The sequence below is a fragment of the Buteo buteo genome, chromosome 22, assembly GCF_964188355.1.
Source record: "Buteo buteo chromosome 22, bButBut1.hap1.1, whole genome shotgun sequence".
NCBI classification, from domain to species: domain Eukaryota; kingdom Metazoa; phylum Chordata; class Aves; order Accipitriformes; family Accipitridae; genus Buteo; species Buteo buteo.
Genome location: NC_134192.1, coordinates 24,296,599 through 24,314,371, shown reverse-complemented (window position 1 = coordinate 24,314,371; position 17,773 = coordinate 24,296,599). Strand labels below are relative to the sequence as shown.

The window sequence follows — 17,773 nt, the reverse complement described above, 5'->3', positions numbered from 1 at the left end:
GTGACGACCAGTCCGGACCCCGGGAGCCTTCGCTCTCCGCGACAGATCTGGATGCTCTACTGAAAGTGGGCTCTGATACCTGGAGCCCCGCGATAGCCGATTACTGACCCCCCACCTCCTCCTGACCCCCGGGCCAGGGCAGCCCCAGCTCCCCGAGGGAAGAGTGCTTGGCTGGCCAAACCGGACGAGAAGAAAAGAGCAACTCTTCCCTACTTCATCTGATTTCACTTTTCTCTCAGCAGGGTCAGGAACTCAGGAAACCACCTTCAAAGGGCTTTCACACTGGCTCAGCTCAAAAACCCGGGGACCTCACCTCCTCCAAGCCCTCTCAGATGTACTGCGAGGAACAGATGGTCAGCGAGGAGGAGGAGGATGAGGAGGAGGAGAGTGCTGAAACAGCACTTCCCTGCAAAGCTCCTGCCAGGACATACCAGAGCTGGGAAAACAAACTCGAGCTGCTCCGTACTGCAGCCTGGCTGGCTGCACCATGCCCTGAGCCAGAAGGCACAGGGCTGGGGCAAGGAGATGCTGCGAGCAGTGGGGACGGCAGAGATGGGCACAGTGCTTCCAGGAAACCCATCTGGATCCTTGCTCTGGAGCGCCTGGTATTCCCAGGATCCATGCAGCAAGCCCGGCTTGGAGCTGCTCTGCCAGCAGCAGCTGCCTGCCAAGCTCCAGCCCCGCCGGCAGGCAGAGACCCCATCCCTCTCCTGGGGTGTCCCTGGCAAAACCCACCCGGCTTGCCAGGCTCCTCCACCGCGGGGACCTTGCTGCGCGGGCTCTGCGTGACGATTTTCATGGTGTTGTCGGACTCCTTGCTCGGCCGACTCGTCGTCAGCTGCTCTGGGATCACCGCGTTCGGATCTGGGGGGGAGAGGGAAGGGATGGATGAGAAACCTCATTCAACCTCGACGGCGGCAGCTCGCTTCCCTGCCTGAAGAACAACTGCCCCCAAAATCCCAGCCAGCCACCCGCCACGGGGCGTGGGGAGACGCAGGAGCAATGGGAGATGCCGAGAGCAACAAAGCAAGGCTGAGCTGCTTCAGGGCTTGTGGGAAGCAGCCTCCCTACCCTAATCCCCCCCCCGCTTTTATGTTTTCTGAGCTCCTCTGCGTGGGTTGGGGCAAGTTTCTCGCACAGACAGCGGGAGGAACGGGAAGGGAAGGGAGCCTGCCAAGGCTGCAGCGCTGCTTCTTCTGTTTATTATAAATACTGGGCCCAAAGCGAAAACACAATAATGAAAAGCAGCCACCAGGAGCTGTGCATCCAGGTCGGGGGCCGAAACGAGCCCGAGGCATCGCTGGGACTGGGAGGCAGCCGGCAGCTTGGGACGGGAGGTGCTGGGAAGCTCCCTCCAGGACAAGAGCATGCTCTGCCACAGCACTACCATCGGCGATACCCTTGGTGTCCCACTGCCACCGTCAGCCTGCATCGTCCCCGAAGCACGGTGGCCACCACCGCTGAGAGCTGCCGGGACCACGCTGAGCCCAAGCACTAATGCCTGCCCAGCTCAAACCCTTCCTTGGGTGCCCAGCAAGTCACGGGGGCACTGTCTGTGCCAACCCCCCCTGCCGAGGCACTTGTACAGTTCGTGGGTCCCGCGCTGAGCTAGCTTCCCACCGGGACACCAACCACGAGGTTAACACAGAACAATTACTCCATTTTAATCCCAATGCACCAAACGTGTGCAAGTGTTGGGAAAGAAAAAAGGGAGGAAAAAAAGACCCTAAAAATGAGATTCTGCTGAACTAACCGAGGAGGCTTCGTAGGCTCCAGGGACCAGCTGGCCTGGCCTCAGTTTCCCCAGAACCCCCACAGCACAGCAGGACAGGGGCCAACGTTTTGCTGGGCAAAAGCATTTTGGCGATGGGGGACCCCAGGGTGCAGAAGGACTCACCCTGCCCCACTTTCATGACAATCTTCATGGAGCGCGTCTGGCAGACCCCTCCTTCCCGGTTCTCCAGGCCATCCAGTGTCCCGTTGGAAGTGGCTGCAAGAAAAGAGAGGGAGCGTTAGGCAGGGTTCCTGGGAGCTGGAATGGCACTGCTGGGCACGTCCCAGTTCCCCCCAGGCACCACCGGGCAGGTCCCCGCTGTCCCCAGGCACCACGAGGGAGCTGGCAGGAGCTCAGCACCTCCTGACACAGGGGCTTGCTCCTGACCTCCTGCTGCGGCCACTTCTTCATGCCCCAGTCCGAAGCCCACCACAAGTGTTTAATACACCAAGTTCTCATTTTCTGCACCTTCCAAGGCTGTTCGCAGTGGCGAGGATGTGATCCCTCCAGCTTCCCCTCACTGCCACATCCACACAAGTGAGCCATTCTCCGTGCCTGCACCCTCCTCCCCCTTTAATTCCTGGATAATTTCCTTTGCTCCTTGGTGTATAATAGGAACACATGCATATGCACAGTTTAAATTATACATATATAATTACACACTGTGCCTCAGTAAAGAATGTAAACTCAGAGCCCCAATAGGGTTGAGTGGCTTTAATTGCAGGGCAGAAGTCAGTTATATTCACATTAACTTTTTGCTTTAGCCGGCACAGATTTTTAAGCCTTTCAATCCTGCAGGAGCACAGGGAGCTGCACGTCTCCCACCGCCACCACGCAGAGGAGGACCCCCACCCAGGCACCCACCAGCCCTCTGCCGTGGCAGGGACAGCTCGGGGCAGGGGTGGACACGAGAGAAAAAAACCCCAAGCCAGAGGATTACAGGATTAAGAACCCAAATGGCAGATTCTGCTAAACATACTCAAAAAAATGGCTTCTGATCCCAAAAGGGCCCTCGTTGCCGGCAGCAGTGAGCACCCGGTGGATGCTGTGCCGAGACGGGTGATGTGTTGGGTGGCTCTGGCACGCAGCAGGCTCTCCCCAGCAAGCAGGGATGGTTACCAAGCCAGCGCCTCCATCCATCACGGCAAACGCAAATCATCTCGGTGCTCCACCAAATCCAGGCACAGGGACTTATTCACCCAGAGAAGCAACAAAACCTGGGAGGAGCACGGCGACAGCATATGGCATGAGCGGGGCTTAGGAAAGGTGATGCAATGGAGAATCACAAAGCTACGGGGATAATTTTACAGAGACAAAGCAGTGAAGCAAAGCAGGATTTGGCCAGCACAGCACAGCCAACACCTACCCTGAGCCTCAATGCCAAAACTCAGCCCCAGGGTTTCAGATTGCCTGTGCAGCCCAATTCCTGCCTCCACCCCGCAAAAACTCGGGTTTGGGGAGGGGGGGGTGACTGATGGTCGGTGGGGACAAATCCGTCAGACCCCGCTGGGTGTTGGTGAGGAGGTGATGGGAAGAGGCTGAGTTATGGAGCAAGGTCTTTCTTTTTCTTCTGCACTCCCTGTCCCGCAGCAAGACCCTTGGGTCCCTCGATGAGGACTCGATGCTAGGCTACACTGGAAAGCGAGCCTGGATCACGCTGGGATGCAGGCTCAAAGTCCATCAGCTCTGTCCAAACGCCTCTGTGCAATCAAGGCTCTCGTGTGAAACACCAGCAAATGTTTTACTAATCAGAAAGTCGTTGGGCTGTTTGCTGAGTTATCACCTCTCTCGCAGCAGGGTTTCACCTTCCAGCAGCTCCCTGGAGCTCCCTGGACGGAGCCGTACATCCACGCATCTGGGATTCGCTGGCAGGCGTTTTGACAGGAGCACTGTCAGCACAAATCCTGATGCAAACGCCTGGGAAACAGGATAAACATCCCCTTACAGCCTGCACACGTTCCTCCCAATGTGAACCAGAGTCAGGGCCCGCGTAAAAACTCCCCATAAAAACATCTTGGGGAGATAATTCCGGCAGAATGCTCAGCAGCCCGGTTCTCCCAGGCCAAAGGCACTGGTTTGCGGATGAAATGAGCCGATACGTCCCAGGTCATGGTCCTGAAGCAGTTCCACGAACAGCTTCCCAGCACCATGCCACAGGTTGCTCCATCTCGAACAGACTTCACCCGTTCATGCTGCAACACAGCGGGGCAGGGGAAAACAGAGCAGTCTGTAAAAACGAGCCTCTGCGAGACCTCATAAGGTCTTATTTATAAGGTAATAAGCTAATTATATCAAAATGATCTACAAAGTGTGGCTCGAGTGTGGGGAACTAGGAGATCCTGCAAAGGTAGAGCACGCAGCAGTAACGGGAGACAGCAGTTCCTCCAAAATAACGACAGAGACATTGCATTTGGATACGACAAAAATATTAATGGTTCAAGCAGGACAGAAGAACGGCAGCTGGAGTCACAGGGACGGACGAGGGGACGCAGCTGAGCATCCTTCCTCCCGCGCCACACACAGGACTTTGTTCAAGAAGCCTCTTCTTGTTCTGATCGTCATAATGATGAGGGGAGAAAGTAGCTTTGAAAGGGAACCACATGAAAAAAATGAAGCAGCTACTTGAGAGAACATAAAAAGGGGAGGCTAAAAGGGTAAAACACTTGCAAAAACCATGGCGATCATCTCCGGTACAGCCTCTTGAAACAAGGACACACGCTGCCACGCTCTGTATAGATCCAAAATGGGCCAAACCAAAGCAAAGCAAGATGTTCCACACAGCTGGTGGGGCTTCCAAAAGTCAAAATCCCATCCAAACGGCTAACAGAGAGAGTACAACATCTGGCAGGTTTTATATAAAGACGTAGGACAGGCTGACGTGTTGCTGAGCAGCAGGTCCGGAGGTGGGCAGGGGGCTGTGGCCAGGGGGTCCCTGCTGACCCACGGGCAGGGGTCTGCGGCGGCGGCACTGCAGGCTCCTCCGTCGTGCTTTGCTCGGAGCTCAGCGATGGAGAGCTGATCCTCCCGCTCTGTTTCTTGCTTTCAGGGGAAGATTTACCAGCAGAAGGCCACAGGATCAGGCCGGCACCGCTCCGGCAGAGACGCGCGATCCGGGAGGCACCTGGCAGGCAGCGAGATGGAAGCCCAAAGCGTCTGTGATACTCGCCGCTGCACTCATGGGAGAGCGGCAGAGGCACCACCGATCCTCAACGGCGGATGAAATTCAGCGTCAACAAACGCACGGTAACGCAGGGGAGAAAAAGGTTAAATCCACAGGCGCAACAGCGAGCTGCAGGGAGAGGCGAGAGGCAGCCTTGAGCCTGGGGAGCGGTGGCCGCAGGGCGGTAGCACGAGGCAGAGCTATAAAACGACGGACGAAGACAGGCAGGGAGCTGGGGATACCCAAGGGAATAGGAAATGGCAGGCCTCAAACGACGGCTGTGATCTCCACGCGCCGCGTTTGCAACGTGCAGCTCGCGCATCAGCAAGGCTTGATCTGGCCAGCCCCAGCAGCACAGAGTGCATGGGAGCATTTTCTTGCCCCCCTTCCATTTTGGAGGGACTTACTTACAGTTTGGCTGTAGGACCGGGAGAGCACAAGCAGCCTCTGGACAGATGACTTCTACTCCAGCTTAAAGAAAAGGCAGCTCCCAGCCCAGAGAGCTATTAGATGCCTTTCCCTTAATGAAGCATTAAGCCTCAGGCTGCTGAGTGATGAGGGTTTAACATTGATACCATTAACCATGTAATTGCTTGTCAATTTAGAAGAGATGCTCAGCGCGCATGGAAGCACAGGCAGGACCTCCACTTGCTGGCACAACTCGTCCCGGTCCTCGGGCACGAGACCAGCGAAACACCAAGTCCCAGCCCAGTGACACACGCCAGCCAACTGGGACAGATGCCTCCGAGAGCCCCAACAACCCCAGGTTTCCACCTCCAGCAGCAAGCTGTGCCGTGTGCCGTGCCTTGTGCATCACGATCTGCCTCCCCACCGCTAGCACTCAGAGTGTCACCATAGCTTTTCTTCCTCCCCTAAAAATATTTCAAACGAGAACTTGCGTTTTGGCAGATGGGAGACTCTGGAAGTAATACCTGGCAGCAGATGAAGGCAAGGGTCTCTTAAACGGTCAGCTTTGGACAGAGCGAGACGCTTGGTTTCTCTTCTGGATTCCCTCTAGCAGGACTCCGTTATGATTTGGGCCCCAAAGCACAATTAATGTGCTGAGACTGTAGCGAATCCAAGTCTCTTTCCTTTTATTATTCTTAATTACTCTTCCATCTGTGCACCGCAGCCCTGCTCCAGACCCAGCCAGGCGCTGTGTGGACTCAGCCCGGACACCCGCCCCGCGATCCCCCCCCTCGCCCCCAGACCCCTCCAAGATTCCCGTTTCCATCGCGCAGCTTTAGGCGGAGGCGGCAGCATCCCGCCGGCACCCACCGCCGCTCGCTGCCAGGGCTTCGGGGTGCCCCCGCAGCCTGAGCCCCGTCCCGCCAGAGCAGACGGGGCGGTGGGAAGGCACCGACCGACCTCGCTGAGGGGCAGCTGGTGCAGAGCAGCCTCAGACCAGCCACAGCTCAGCCAGGACACCCGCACCAGCCTGAAAGACCCTCTTGGCACAGGTGAAGACCCTACGGGTGGCCCTGAAGATGCAACTCACACACCCCCAGTGCGCTCGGACGCTGCGCCGGCAGACCCTTGCACGAATCCACAGACTCTGTTTAAAACAAAAATCTAGCTCCTGCCACCTTTCCTCTCCTCCAAGTCTTTCAAGCTGTTTTAAGCACCCGAGGTGCGGGTGTTGCATCAGCAGAGGTGCTGTACGGGTGCCCAGCTCCCTCACGGGCACCGGGCTCCTTCCTCCCCCCATCCCGGCCAGGGCTGGCACCCCAGGGGACCCCCAAAAGCCACTCCAGGTCACCTAGCAGAGGCACCCGCCTGCTCCACCGCACACAAGTGCTCTGGGGCTGCCCAGAGAGCAGGGCTTAGTTGCAGCCCCTTCCTCCTCCTCCTCCTCCTCTCCGGCTGAGCTGGGAGGTGGCAGGGGCACACAGCCCGGCTGCATGCAGCCTACGCTCACGGTATCACCACCATTATTAATATTAACATTATTATTATTATTGTTGTTGTTATTTATTTTTATTATTATTATTATTTTTGCCTTGTCGGGCCCCACTGAAGGGAGGTGAGCCCACCACCCCCCCCCCCCCGCAGACAACCCCCCTCCCAAGCCCTTTCCATCAGCTCCGGCACATTCGGTGGGTCGGCTGCCAGAGCAAGGGCAGGGGCTGCGCGGGGGGAGCCGAGCCCCACGCTGTCACGCTGCCAGCGAAGCCGGCAGGAGCCTTCCAGCCCAGAGGCAGCTGCACCGGGAAGGGGCCCTAAAGCCCCAGAAACGCGTGTGCAAGCCAGCCCAGCCCTGTCCCGTCCCCGAACGGCTGCAGGAGGTGCAAGGCTTGGGTTTCACACACCCTCCCGGCAGCTCCAGAGCTGCTCCAGCCTCCCAGTCTGCAACCGAAAGAGAAGAGCCGAGCAGCTAACCCCGAGGGTGCCCGGGGGGTGCAGGGGGCTGCCCCCTCCCCAACTTGCCACCCCAACGTCGGAGGGCACTGCCGGGTCCACGTAGCCAGCCAGGACCGATGCCACGGTACCAACTGGGATTTCTCTGCCCCCCACACCTATACTGGGTACGCAAGAGAGCCCATAACCGCAGGTCAGCCTGCGGACAGCCCACGCAGCCTCGGGTCCCTTCTCCCCACCGTCCCCGGTGGGCACCAGGAGACGACCACCACGGGCAGGGATTCCCAGCCTGCCCACCCATCACCTACTCCCCGTTACCCAAAAAACCCCTTCTGGCAGGAAAAAGCTCTGCTCCAGGCTGCTCTGTGTATGGCGATGGCTGTGGCCACGGGGTGGGAAACACGGGGAGATCCTCGGAGCTGGGGGCAACCACCACGACCTTCCCGCTCTGCCCTGCCAAAGCGCCCTAAGACCCAAACCTGGGTTTCACAAGCAACACCTTCCCTGTTCGTTATCTGCATCCTCCTCTTTGCTCCTCGGGGTTTACTGTCTCAGGGTCCCACAAACACAAGCAACTCAGGAAAAACGTGGGTGTTTTCTAGAAAACAGCCCGTCCCAGGAACTGCCGCAGCCGGGGTTTTGAAGCACCGAACGGCGAACCCTCCTCATGTCCCAGCGATCGGTTTTGGGTTCCCTCTGCCTGCAGCACAGCAACTCTGGGGGTCTGGGAAACGCCACCGAAGGGACACGGAGCTCATCTCCTCCCCTCTGCCTCCGCAGGGGACGAACGGGGATCCCGGTGGTTTACACCCACCGAACCGAGGGCTGACCACCGCAGGCTGCCGGAGAAGCGGCAGCAGGACCCCCACCAGCACACGCTGGGCGATGGCGTGCCGAGGTTCACGGCCACGCTTAACTCCTCCGGCGTAGCCGTAAAGCCTCCCACCGCCACCGCTTCATGTGCAAAGCCAGGTGTGGGCGCACGGTTTGCTTCCGCAGCTCCTTCCAGCCCGCGGCTCCGGTTTTTGCTGACGGCATCAACCCCTCCGGAGCAGCTGGGAGCCGCGAGCAGAGCCGCACGCTCCCAACCCAGCTCCCGCAGGCGCAGCCGCACCGGCCCATCTGCCGGCGGTACGCCCACGCCGAGCGGGGCGAGGAGCTGGAGGGGCACACGGCAAACCCAGTTGCTGGCCGACACAAAGGTCCCATTGACGGTTGCGGTGTTTGCTGGGGATTTCGGCTCTCTGAAGTGCTACGTCTTCCTGGAAAGCCCTGGAGCAGCCGAGTGCGGCTGGAGGGAAGGGGGATGCCAACACCTGCCAGCACCATGCGCCCAGCCCTGGAATTGCCTGGCTAAATAAACAGATTTTTATATATAAAAACACGTGACTCTCCCTGCACTGGGGAGGGAAATGCTAGCCTCCCCGCCACAACCTCGGACCAAGTCCTTCCACCAAGGGGGAGCAAGCAGGTATGGCCAAGAGCTGGTGGGTCTCCAAGCCAAGGCAGGAGGAAATGACCTAACAGTGCTGATAGAGGCTGAATTAGCTATAGTAATAACTTTGTCTTGTTGAAAAACCCTACAAATTTTTGCCACCAAAGGGAGAACCTGGTGTGCTGCTCTGGTCCGCTCCCACCAGCTGGGGCCAAGGCACAGCGAAGGAAGCCGGGGCTTCACCTCCATCCTCCCCACGCACACGGCAAGCGGGGGACAGCCGGGGTGACTGCGGAGGACGGACCGCTGGCTGCGTGCCCTGGGGAACCCGCACGTCCCAGCCCACGCTTCTTGCTCCAGCAAACAGCAAACGCACCGCAATGTGAAAACCACCAGGTTCAAATATGCTTCTGGAAATAGGAATGAAAACGATAGCACTGGGTCTGGTTGGGATGGAGTTCACCTCCTCCTGGCCAGGGTCAGCCCCCCCACAAAGACAAACAAAAATGCTGAATTAGCCCCATCCCTTTTAAAGGGCAGCAGCTACGTTCACAAAGCACAGGTCCACCAGTGCCGGCTGGGTTAAGGGGTGAGAAGGGAGGATACCACGCGCCCACACTCATCCTCATGTGCCACAGCACTGCTCCCACACCCAAGCGCTGGTTTGGGACTCTCTAGGGTGCTTTCCCGGGGTGAAGGGAGAGCAACAGGCAAACACCGAAGTATTGCATAGAAAAAGACACTTTAACACAAGTAATGCTTAAGTGAAAACCTAATTTCCCATTAAAACAGCTTTCTGATGGAAAAATTATAATCAGCCCCAATTAGCATCATAATTAAGAGCCACAGCTACATCACAGGTAACCTCATCAAGGCTGGAAAGCACTGCTTGGTTGCAAGACCACTGCTTGCTTACTCGCTCGCAAGCCCTTTTGCATGAATGCTGCCGAGACGTCCATGCGGAAAAGCCTTGCAAGCTCCCCGTGTCCCTGTCCCGCGCCGGGGAGCATGCGCGGCCTCGCTCCTCGCGCAGCTCAGGAGGACCACGGCACTAAATAAAGCCTTTGTCTTCAACTCTATCCACCCCCTTCCAAAAAAAGAGAGCGTCGGTGGAAGAGAGAGGTTATTTGCACAGTCTCTGCGGTAGCCCCAAGCAACTGGTTATAGGTCAGGAAAAAAGTGCCATGTAATTCTCCACCTGATGCTCTGCCAGAGTCATTTGTGGGCCCCGCTGGGAGCCGGAGAGGAGGAAAGCACTTATTGCGTTTTAACAGGGTGTAAATCTCTTCGGTTAGGTAGCAAAACATCTGCAACTGACTGAGAAATCTGTCGTGAAGGGGACGGAGAGGGACGCGCAGGGGGACGGTGCCCCCCCCCGCCTCCGACGAGGCCGATGCCAACGCCAGCTCCTCCTCGCATGCGAGATGCTGCACGGAGGGATGCGGAGCCAGTGCTGCTCGCTGAGACTGCGGCCGCAGCAGCCGGCTGAGCTTAGGCTACACCATCACTGCCTGGGTGCCAGGCTGGAGGCGGCTCAGAGAAAAATCAAAGTTATCAGGGACCGGAGAGGCTGATTCATGTGCAAATCTTCTGCCTGGGAGAGCGTGGGGAGCCGAGGAGGTGCAGGGCAGCAGGGAGGGACAGGAGCTCGGGCTGCACTGTGGGACAGCCGGGAGGAAAACCCACTGCAATTAAAGGAAAATTTTGCATAAGCATCAGGAATCTGCAGGCAGCAGGGAAGTTTACATCGGTGCAACTCCCGGCCCGGAGTTGCAAAGAACCCCCACGGCCGGGACAGGAGTTGGCCCAGGCACCGCTTCCACAGGGGGAGCAGCCGCCGCTGCCGTGCACCCACCGGTGTTGCACCCACGCAGGGACCGGAGCAGGATCGCCCTCGGCTCCCAGCACCTCATCCCACATCAGCCGGAGCAGGAGCTCGCCGACACCTGAGCATCCAGACAAGGACTCGCCCCCTCACCGAGCGAAGGATGGAGGGAAGGCCTCTCTGCCCCCCAAGTTAGGGCTGACCCCCGTTGCAGAGGGACCACCAGCCACCCCCCCCCGACCCCACCGCTCCCCACCAGCCCACCGCGGCCGGCTCTCAATTAGCTGTGTTAACACCCGCTCTGCGCTGCCAGGCAGGATCAAAGAGCACAGTCATTACGCAGCAGCAGCAGAAAAACCATCATTCCTAGGGCAAAAAAAAACCTTCAAATAGCAAGTAAAACCAATTCTCCCCAGAAAGGCAAGCTTTTAAAGGTGCCGCACGCAACCTGGGCAGCCCTCCCCAGCACAGCCAGCCTGGTCGAGAAGCGTTCGAAACACAGATCGTTAGACATTAGAGATGGAAAAGGGCTGGGCGTCGCAATTCGTTAATGTCAAACCTGCTTGTACTCTGCACATCTCACGGTCCAAGCATGGCATCAATTCTTGGAGCCCCCCCAGCGTGCTCTTGGTCCGACAGCCAGCGCCCACCCCAGCACCCATGGTCGCCCACCCCAGCACCCACAGTCGAACACGCACACCCCGGGCGATCGCCCAGCACCCCAGTTTGCAGCTGAAGCTACAACACGCAGCCTTTCACACCAGGTTGGAGCTGCGGTGGTGCCTGCAAGCCTCTTCCCGGTGCCCCGGCAGCAAGAAAGCACCATAGGTACAGGAGCAGTAGGGGATCCCAGGGGAAAAGCCCGGGGAGAGGGTCTCGATGAAGAAGTGGTTATTTAAAAAAAAAAAATGCCAAGGAAGTAGTTGCCTGCACTTATCTACTGTACGCCCTTCCCAGCCACTGCTGTATGCCGGGATTTTTTTCAAGTCTTCATCAAGCTGAAGGCTTCTTCTGCCTGTCAAGTCTTTTACTTGGAAGTTTAGTCCAAAAGGAACCAAGTTTTAATCTCTTCCAGCGCGTCACTGGAGAGCAGGGTCCAGAGGATTCCCTGGGGTCCCCAAGCCCCGCCGCTGCCGATGTGCCAGGGGGAGCAGGGGCTGGAAGGGGGAGGAAGAGGATGGAGGCAGATGCATGGCCACGGCGTGCACCACAAAACGCCTTTAGCGCTGGCCCTCCACCACAGCTGCCAAGGGAGCATCTTTTGGGGGGGGTGCAGGTAGAGTCACGCTGCAGAGCAGGATCGGGCAGGGGATGCACGGCTGCCAGCTGGATGTCACCTTCCTTGCTGCCATTGCCCCGGCTGCATGTCCTGTCCGCACATCACCTCGGTTTTCAGGAGCACTGGGGAGTCGAACGCGTTTTATTTTGTACTAAGGGGTCGCGCCAACGTTAGAGAGTTGCTCTTGGACATTGCTTCTCCTGGGGAAGAGCATCCTCGGATGCAGGCAGCCTGGTGCCCAGCAGGCAGAGAGTTAAGCGGCACCGGCACCCCTGTTTCGGGCAGGGCCCCCCTCTCCCCGGCCCAGGAGCAGATCAAAGCGCTGGGTATTTACCTCCTAGCCGGGTGCGGGACACTGGCCCTTTCTGATAGGGCTTTTCATCCCTATTAGGGCCGTGAAAGGCTGAGCTATGAGATCAGCTGCCAGGGGCTGTCCGTGGACAGCGCTGAGCCGAAAAGGTCAGGAGGGAGGAGGAGAAGAGAAAAGAGGCAGAGGCTTAAGGGACAGGGCTCAACAAAATCGCATTTACTGTGGTCACGGTCTTCAGACAAGCCTCCAAGACAAGGAACCGCGTGTTGTCTAAAGGCCATTATTTGGGTTTGACATGTCCAGCGCCCGGGCTTTGAAGTTGGGAGTGGGACACCGTTAGAGACCCGTTTGTCTCCGGCGCAAGCCCGCCGGCTCCCACGCAGCATCTCCTGCGGGGAGAGGGTCTCATCCACCCTCTGCCACCAGCTCCCGGCAGGATGGGGATGGAGGAGGAAAGCCGGTCCCCAAAACCAGACGGTTATGCCGCCAGGATGGCTTTGCTTCGCCCAGGCTTTCCGCGTCGCCGCAGGTATGTCGCAAGCTGGTGGGACGAGGACAGCGTCGGCCCATTTGGGTGAAGAATGAGGAAGCCGGTTAATTGGGTTTTTATCAGCAGAAGTTCATAGCGCTCATCACGGCATCAAACGGCACTTTTGCTTTCAACTCATCTTCACCAAACAAGTTGTGGGACGGAAGATGAGGAGCACATGAAAGTGGCCACATTCAAATGCAATCAGCAAAGAAAGCCAGCAAAGAGCTGGCAGGCTGACAAACCGCCCTGGGGGGGCTGCGCCCGGCCCCCCCCCAGCACAGCACCCATCGGAGACGGGCAGCCAGCACGGCACTTGCCAGGGCAGAAGGAACCAGGGAGGAAATTATTAAATACCAAGGGTTGCAGAAAGGAGTCAAGCGGCTCTGCAGACACTCTCACACCTGCTGGCATGGGCTAAAAGGCTTCCCAAACCAATGGCAGCTATTTCGGAAGCTGGAGGAGTACAGACGGAAAAGCAAGTAAGGCAGCGTGTCCCAAAAAAAAGAAGGAAGGATGATTCTGGCAGTTGCCAGTATATAGGTGACCCCCTTCTCCATGCTGAAGCGCAAGCCATAGAAAAATGCTGATGTAGAAAGGCCCAGGGACGAAGCCCACGTTGCAGAGGCAGCCATGGTTTACAACAAATAATTCTTGCCAGGTTAAGTCTAATTGCATCTAAAAACAGAAATGCAAGACAAGGGGTTTAACGAAACACTCAGGGTAATATATCTGGTCTCACTGAATCCTGCTGCCAAAAAGCGTTAGATTGGATTACGAACATTATTACATCAAAAATGGACTGAAGGGCTTAAAGACTAACAATAAACAGCAGACGTATTAGATTTATGGGGCAAACATCTACCGGGGCCTCACTTTTACTTTAGCATTTTCATCAAACAAGGTCTCCTTGCCTTAAACAAGCTCACAAGAGAGGTGGGACACTGCGGCCGTGCCCAGAGACTTGGCAGAGGGATGGGTGAGAGATCCCACCTGGAAAAACACCGCAGCGCTGGTTGGCCGAGGCGCTGCCCATCACATCTGCAAACAGCTGCCTGCAGAGCATCGAAAGGCTGAGCGAGGCTTCGCTTGGGGGTCTTCACTCTCCCGCACCCCATCAAACACAAGAAGGGCTGCAGGGACCACCACCGCCACCATGTCCAAGGATGAAGCAAGCACCCAGGCTGAAGAACACGGTGGCACCGGCAGCAGGCAGGGCACCGCTGGGCTGCATCCCGAGCTCCTGCATCGGCATGGCAGGGAGCTGCGCCGGGAGCTCCTCCTCACGCCGCCCCGCTGCCAGGACATCGGGATTAATGCACCTCTATCTAGGCACCTCATTACCGGAGATAGTAAAACTGGAGCGAGTTCAAAGAGTAGCAGCAAACGCAATTAAGAGCTGCAGTGAATTAGGAGGTGAGGTGGAGAGAGCCAAACCTGCACGGCTAGCTGAGCGGTGGGGGGGGCTGGAGCTGCCCACGAGCATCCCAGGAGCACAGACACAAGGGAGATGGGGAAGGCTACTTGTGTGGGACACCGACAGCCAAGGAAGCAGAGAAAATCATCAGAAATTCGTAAAAAGCAAAGCTGAGGAGAAATGCTGGTATGGTCAGGCTCTCAGACCTGGTGCAGATGACCCACGGGCACAAAGCAGGACCCCCACCCCGCCTCTAGGACAGCACCTTCACAAAACAGTCTCCGGTTTCCACCTTCCTACAGCCTTTTGCTCCTGCTAGCCCAAAAAGCAATCGGATGGATTACTTTTAAGTACTTGGACACATTCTTCCCTCCCATTTCAGCCATTCACAAGCAACCAGGTTCTCTACCAGCTCAGCGGGGATGAAGGGAGGAGTAACCACACGCCTGCTAATGAGCCAGAAGCACCTTCTGCCTTGACGAGGACAGTGTGAATGATCCAAACCTCACTGCTGGCCCAGGGAATGGTGGCAGCAGTAGCATCCACACACAGGTCTGCAAATACAAGCTACCCTGGAGTCCCCCTCAACCTTTCCAGCAGCCTGCCCACAGCTTTGTGCTTGGCTGAGGAACCCCTAAAAGGATTTTCTTTTGGGGCAAAAAGCAAGAATTCGTTCCTGTTGGACCTCACCTTCCTACCTCCCACGCAGCACAGCAGGAGGAACCGCCTGGGAGAGCCACCACCGTGCGCTTCCCTCTGTCTGCCCGCGGCGTACGATGGTTTTGCAGGGAGGGGACGGGACGCTGGGGACAGGAGACTCCCACCCAGACACCAAAGGCAGGCAGGGAGGCAGCCGCAGGAGACCAAGGGCAGAAGAAGCCACAGGCTGCCCTGAATCCAAAGTCTGCTGCGGAGCAAAACACCCAATTCCCAACTTCTCCGCTCTCTCAGGGCCCCATCCTGGCAACAGTGCCCCATGTCCTGCTGGAGACCCACATCCTCCACCAAGGACCTGCAGGCAGGAGCTGCTGCATCTCATTCTTTATGAAAAGGCTTAGGAAGAAGCATCACCTTCCCCTGCCCAGCCCCGGGAGAAAAGATGCTTTTAACGAAAGCCTGGGGCTGGCGCGGAGGGGCTCGGTGCAAGGCTTTGGAGAGGATGGGGAGAGGTTACGTTCTCTTTCAAAAGCCTTTTTCATTGCTAAGCCGAGGGCTGGGGCCGTGTCCCTCCATGATAAAAGTGGCCCTAAACAAGGCTTGGCATATCCAAGGCGAGGGCGAGGAGGGGGGAGCAGCCCTGAATGGGGAGAGACCCCGGGAAGCCCCCCGGCTCCGGCGGGGAGGTTTTCCAGCCGCCTGGGGAAGGCGGGGGCCAAGCGGCACACGTCCCGCTGCTGCCTCGCTCCCCTCCGCTTCAGCATCGCTTCCCCCAGCTTAGGGCCGCCGGCAAATGAAAAGGAAGAAAAAAACCCTTTTGTGCGTCAAGGCAAAGCTTGGGGAGAGGGGAGGGGAAAGGGGAAAAAAAGGAAAAAAAAAAAAAAGACAAAAAAAAAAGACAACACGTGGGTGGTCTGCTCAGGAGACTTTTGACTTTGTTTTTTTGGCTATTTTATTTCTTGGCAGAAAGAGCTCCTGGGGCTGCTCGGCAGAGGGTACGGCCAGATCACAGGAGCATCCTCGGCCCACCCAGGGGCCAAAGTTCAGCTGGCAGCGGCCGCTCGCTCCCAGCACCGAGGGGGCTCGCATCAAAGCGCAGAGGAGTCAAGAGAAATTAAAGTCAGAAACGGTCCGAGGAGGGGGCAGAGGGCACTGTCGGCCCCCCGAGGAGAGAGGGGGGGACCCCGCAGGGATGCTCTGAGCACCCCGCTCACCGCATCCCTGTTCCAGCCCTATACAGGCTGCAAGAGGAGACTGGGAAATAGAGGATAAATAGGATTTTATGGCAGTCTCTTTAGAGATCCCCCCACCTTGGGATGAAAGCAGGATTGCATTACAAATACAGAGAAAACTTCTAGATAGGGGAGAAGATTCCCACTGCCAGCAGCAGAATCATACCGAAAAAGGGGGCAAAAACGCAATGAGTTTGAAAGCCTTAGCCAAACCTCCAACAGGATGCACAGTCAGGATTTTGCAAGCTGCGCAAAGCCGGCACGGCGCAGCTTGCAAAATCCCGGCTGTGCATCCCATCGGAGGTGCAGCCAGCCGGAGTCAATGGTGACCCAGGTGCGCTGGCAGCGTCGGAGGGGAGCTGGCACCGGCTCAAAGCCATGGGGGCCCTTGGGGAGCCACGTTTGTACTCGGCAGCGCGCCGTCAGCCGCTTGTGAAAACGCCACCAAAAGCTACGGGCAGTTGATTTAACTTAAGCAAGACCTTTCGTGTGAAATGCAAAGCAGCTCCTTAAAACTTGTGCAATTCAGAGCCTGGTAAATCCCTCTGCCTGCCCTGCCCGCACCTTCCTGCCGGACCGCGTTGCAATGCGAGGGACCCCACGTTTCTCCTCCCCAGCGCTTCGTTAGGCTCCTGAGCTCCTTCTGGGAAACGTATTTGTCTTTGGGGGCTATTTGCAGCCCCGGGGGTCCCAGGCGACATAGCAGCGGGGCGCGAGGCAGGACCCCGCTTTCAGCCCTCATTAGCTTGACGACCGTGCCGCTGCTTGAACTTGACCCCCGAGCACGGAGGAGCCGCTGACCGAGTGCTTCAAGATGCTTGCCTGACATACAAAAGGCAGACTCATGGCTGCGCGTTCAGCCCCTCTCCCCCCTCTTTGCCCACTGCAGGGAAAGCTTGCTGTTGAATTAAGCCTTGCATCAGCTGAGGGACAGCAGAAGGGCTGACCTTTCGGGGTCCCAGAGCCACCGGCCACGGTTACTCACGCTAAGGGAGACGGGAGCCTGCACGGGAGCTGTGCCAGGGCTTTTGGCATTCCCAGCCCATCCCCGCGGCGCCTGGGCTCGCAGCCAGGGTCGCCTGCACCCCTGACGGCTGCAAAGCTGGTGACCCCACCTGTGCCCCCTGAGTGACAGCAGGCAGATGGCCCCAAATCCCAACAGCGAGAATGACCGAGCGATGGCAGCTCTTGGCAGAGACCGGCCCCGCCAAACGGTGACTCAGCCCCGTGCAGCCCGCGGTCTCTGCCGGCACCACCGCCACGCCGAGCAGGCCGAGCGGGTTGTTGCGCCAGGTCCTCCCCGCCATCACCCAAGGAAGCAAGGGTGGGCTCAGGGCTGACCTGCCGGAGCCCGTCCCGGCTGCTTTCCGTGCACCGGGTTTAGTCAAATTATTCTGCAGCAAAACCACAGGCAGCCCCAGCCCCAGGGAGGACTCGCTGGGGAAATCCAGGCTGGCAGCATCACCGCGGCACTGCGCTACGGCACAGCACCTCCTGCCCCCAGCCGCCTGCGACGTCCTCGGCAGCCCCTCCGAGGGCAAAGATTTCAGGCTAAAAATACGTTGTTTACCGACTGGAAAGCACCAGCTCCCACAGCTCGGCGCTCGCCTCCCACGCAGGTAGCTGACCTCCGCGCCGGGCCGCCGGCCGGCGAGCCCGCGGCATGCGACGGCGAGGGGAGAGACGAGCAGCGCGGCCACCGTGCCCTTCGCCGGCTGCTCTGCCGTGGGTTCATGTGCAACACACCGAGCCAGGCGGGAACGGTGAGGCTGAGGAGATGATGAGCAGGGGAAGAGC

General features: G+C 58.0%; 1 protein-coding gene across 1 annotated transcript in view; it reads right to left on the bottom strand.

Annotated features, from left to right (window-relative positions):
• The window catches only part of EFNB1 (ephrin B1), a 56,285-nt gene that overhangs the window by 5,520 nt on the left and 32,992 nt on the right, over positions 1 to 17,773 (bottom strand). The window contains exons 3-4 of the mRNA XM_075053838.1: positions 1,898 to 1,990; positions 736 to 864 (exon numbers count right to left, since the gene is read on the bottom strand). Of these exons, the coding sequence (XP_074909939.1) occupies positions 736 to 864; positions 1,898 to 1,990 (222 nt within the window). The remainder of the gene's footprint in view (positions 1 to 735; positions 865 to 1,897; positions 1,991 to 17,773) is intronic.